General features: G+C 42.9%; 1 protein-coding gene across 1 annotated transcript; it reads left to right on the forward strand.

The window, feature by feature from the left end:
* The first annotated feature begins 457 nt into the window (after window positions 1-457).
* Window positions 458-1,883, forward strand: LOC131692980 (zonadhesin-like). Its single transcript, XM_058980418.1, has 3 exons — window positions 458-633; window positions 694-876; window positions 940-1,883. The coding sequence occupies exons 1-3, from the start codon at window positions 558-560 to the stop codon at window positions 1,812-1,814; spliced, it is 1,134 nt and encodes a 377-aa protein (XP_058836401.1). The 5' UTR covers window positions 458-557; the 3' UTR covers window positions 1,815-1,883.

The raw sequence follows: 1,883 nt of genomic DNA on the forward strand, positions 1-1,883 counted from the left end.
AAAAACATTTTCAATCTATGAGTACCAGTACTTGTTTTAAAAATACAAACAGTTCCATCTACTTAAAGTGAAGATAGTTATTCGAAAAACTTCTGAAAAGTGATCAATGTTCCCCCGTTTTACGGTACTATGAGTGGCTTGTGAGACCAGCGTATTATCCTTCGAACCAGGGCAGCCTCAAACTCTTTTTCCATATTTATTCAACATCGATCAAATAACTTTCTCCATTAATTCTTATATAGGTCTTTCATGCATTATAGTTACCGAAAAAAATTACAATATACAAATGATCAATAAACCATTCAACAACAGCACCACAAATACATTTGATGATGTTGTTTATTTTTCCATACAGGCACGTGTTTCCCAGGAATTCACTTTATCTTTATGGCTACCATTTCTCTATATTTGAAAGTGCTTCTAAAAAGTGCTGTACAGTACCATTTCAACTACCGCCCAACGGTGGAACGGTAGTACGTGCATAACCGCTCTTTTGAGCGGTAAGTAGTAATCAATCTTACTTCTGCGCAAAACGCGTGACTTCAGCACTTTGCAGAATGTCGAAGAGGGTACTCCTAATTATGGCAACCAATGCGTGTTTTCTGTTGATTGTGTTAGCAAATAATGAATACCGTAAGTATTCTTGTGATACAAAGTGTAAGATGTGTAATAGAAGTGTTTAATTTTATGCAGCAAAATGCCGAAAAAATGAATTGCTAACTCCGAGATCGTTCTGCTGTGAGCCAACGTGCAGCGAAGATTGCTCATACAATATAGCGAAAAAAATTTGCTCCGAAAAACCTGCCTGTGTGTGCAAGCACGGCTTCGTACGACATAAGAGCAAATGCATCCGGAAAAGCCGATGCCCAAAACTAAGTAAGTGATAACATACAACTTTCACGTGAGATCTGTTCAGAACCGTTGAAATTAACCTTTCAGATGACACCAACTCAACACAAACATCGACTACAGTGCAATATATAACTTTAGATAATGAGCCGAAGCCAAAACGTCATGTACCGTGTGGATCATGTCGATCGTCAAAGTCACGCAACAGCACTTACATTCCAGTACCTACAGCACCAACCCGATGCACGTTCGAGTACAATACCAAACGTAGCTATCCAGTAAATCCCAGCCCAGAACCACCAGTAGTGGAACCGAAGCCACCCACAACCATCGTCGACCCTCCACCCCGATCAAACTCTTATCTAGTGGAACCTTACTACAACAGACGCATTTCAACAGAATCAAAAAATGCTCCTTCCCATGGCTGTGGTTGTTCTTATGGAAAACCCATAGAACCCGTACCACCATCACTCTGCAATCTAAAAACGTCGCCACCGACACATACCACTACAACTCAACCGTACCCTTTGAAACCGATTTGTCGAAGGTGCTCTAGGCCAACCCCGGCCACCAGACCACCGACAACCGCAAAAAGATGTCCTTCGAAATGTGATCTACACCAGAAGCTCAGCATTTGCAGGCCGTGCTGCGTTCCAACCTGCGACAATGACTGCAGCAAAGCAAAGTGTTCTAAAATTTGTATTGCTGAGCTAACCTGTATTTGTGTCGCCGGGTATGTGATGCACGAGGGCAGGTGTATCCCGAAGGATCAGTGTCCTCGGCCACCCTGGTATTCTGATCTGTCCGATGAGAATGACGAATACTCGCCTAGAACTGGTTTCACGCCCTTTGCGCACAGCTCGGATGAGTCGGATCAAGCTTCTTCATCTATCGAGGATCTAAGTGTTGTGGGGCACGGGTTCGACTCGGAATATGACGATGACTGCGAGCAACTTAAAAAGTAACAGTGATTCGGCTACCCGGCCTCACTTTTGTCGAGTTTTGAGCCTTATGTAAATATATTGTACAGTCCT

Source organism: Topomyia yanbarensis, chromosome 3, assembly GCF_030247195.1.
Source record: "Topomyia yanbarensis strain Yona2022 chromosome 3, ASM3024719v1, whole genome shotgun sequence".
Classification (NCBI taxonomy): domain Eukaryota; kingdom Metazoa; phylum Arthropoda; class Insecta; order Diptera; family Culicidae; genus Topomyia; species Topomyia yanbarensis.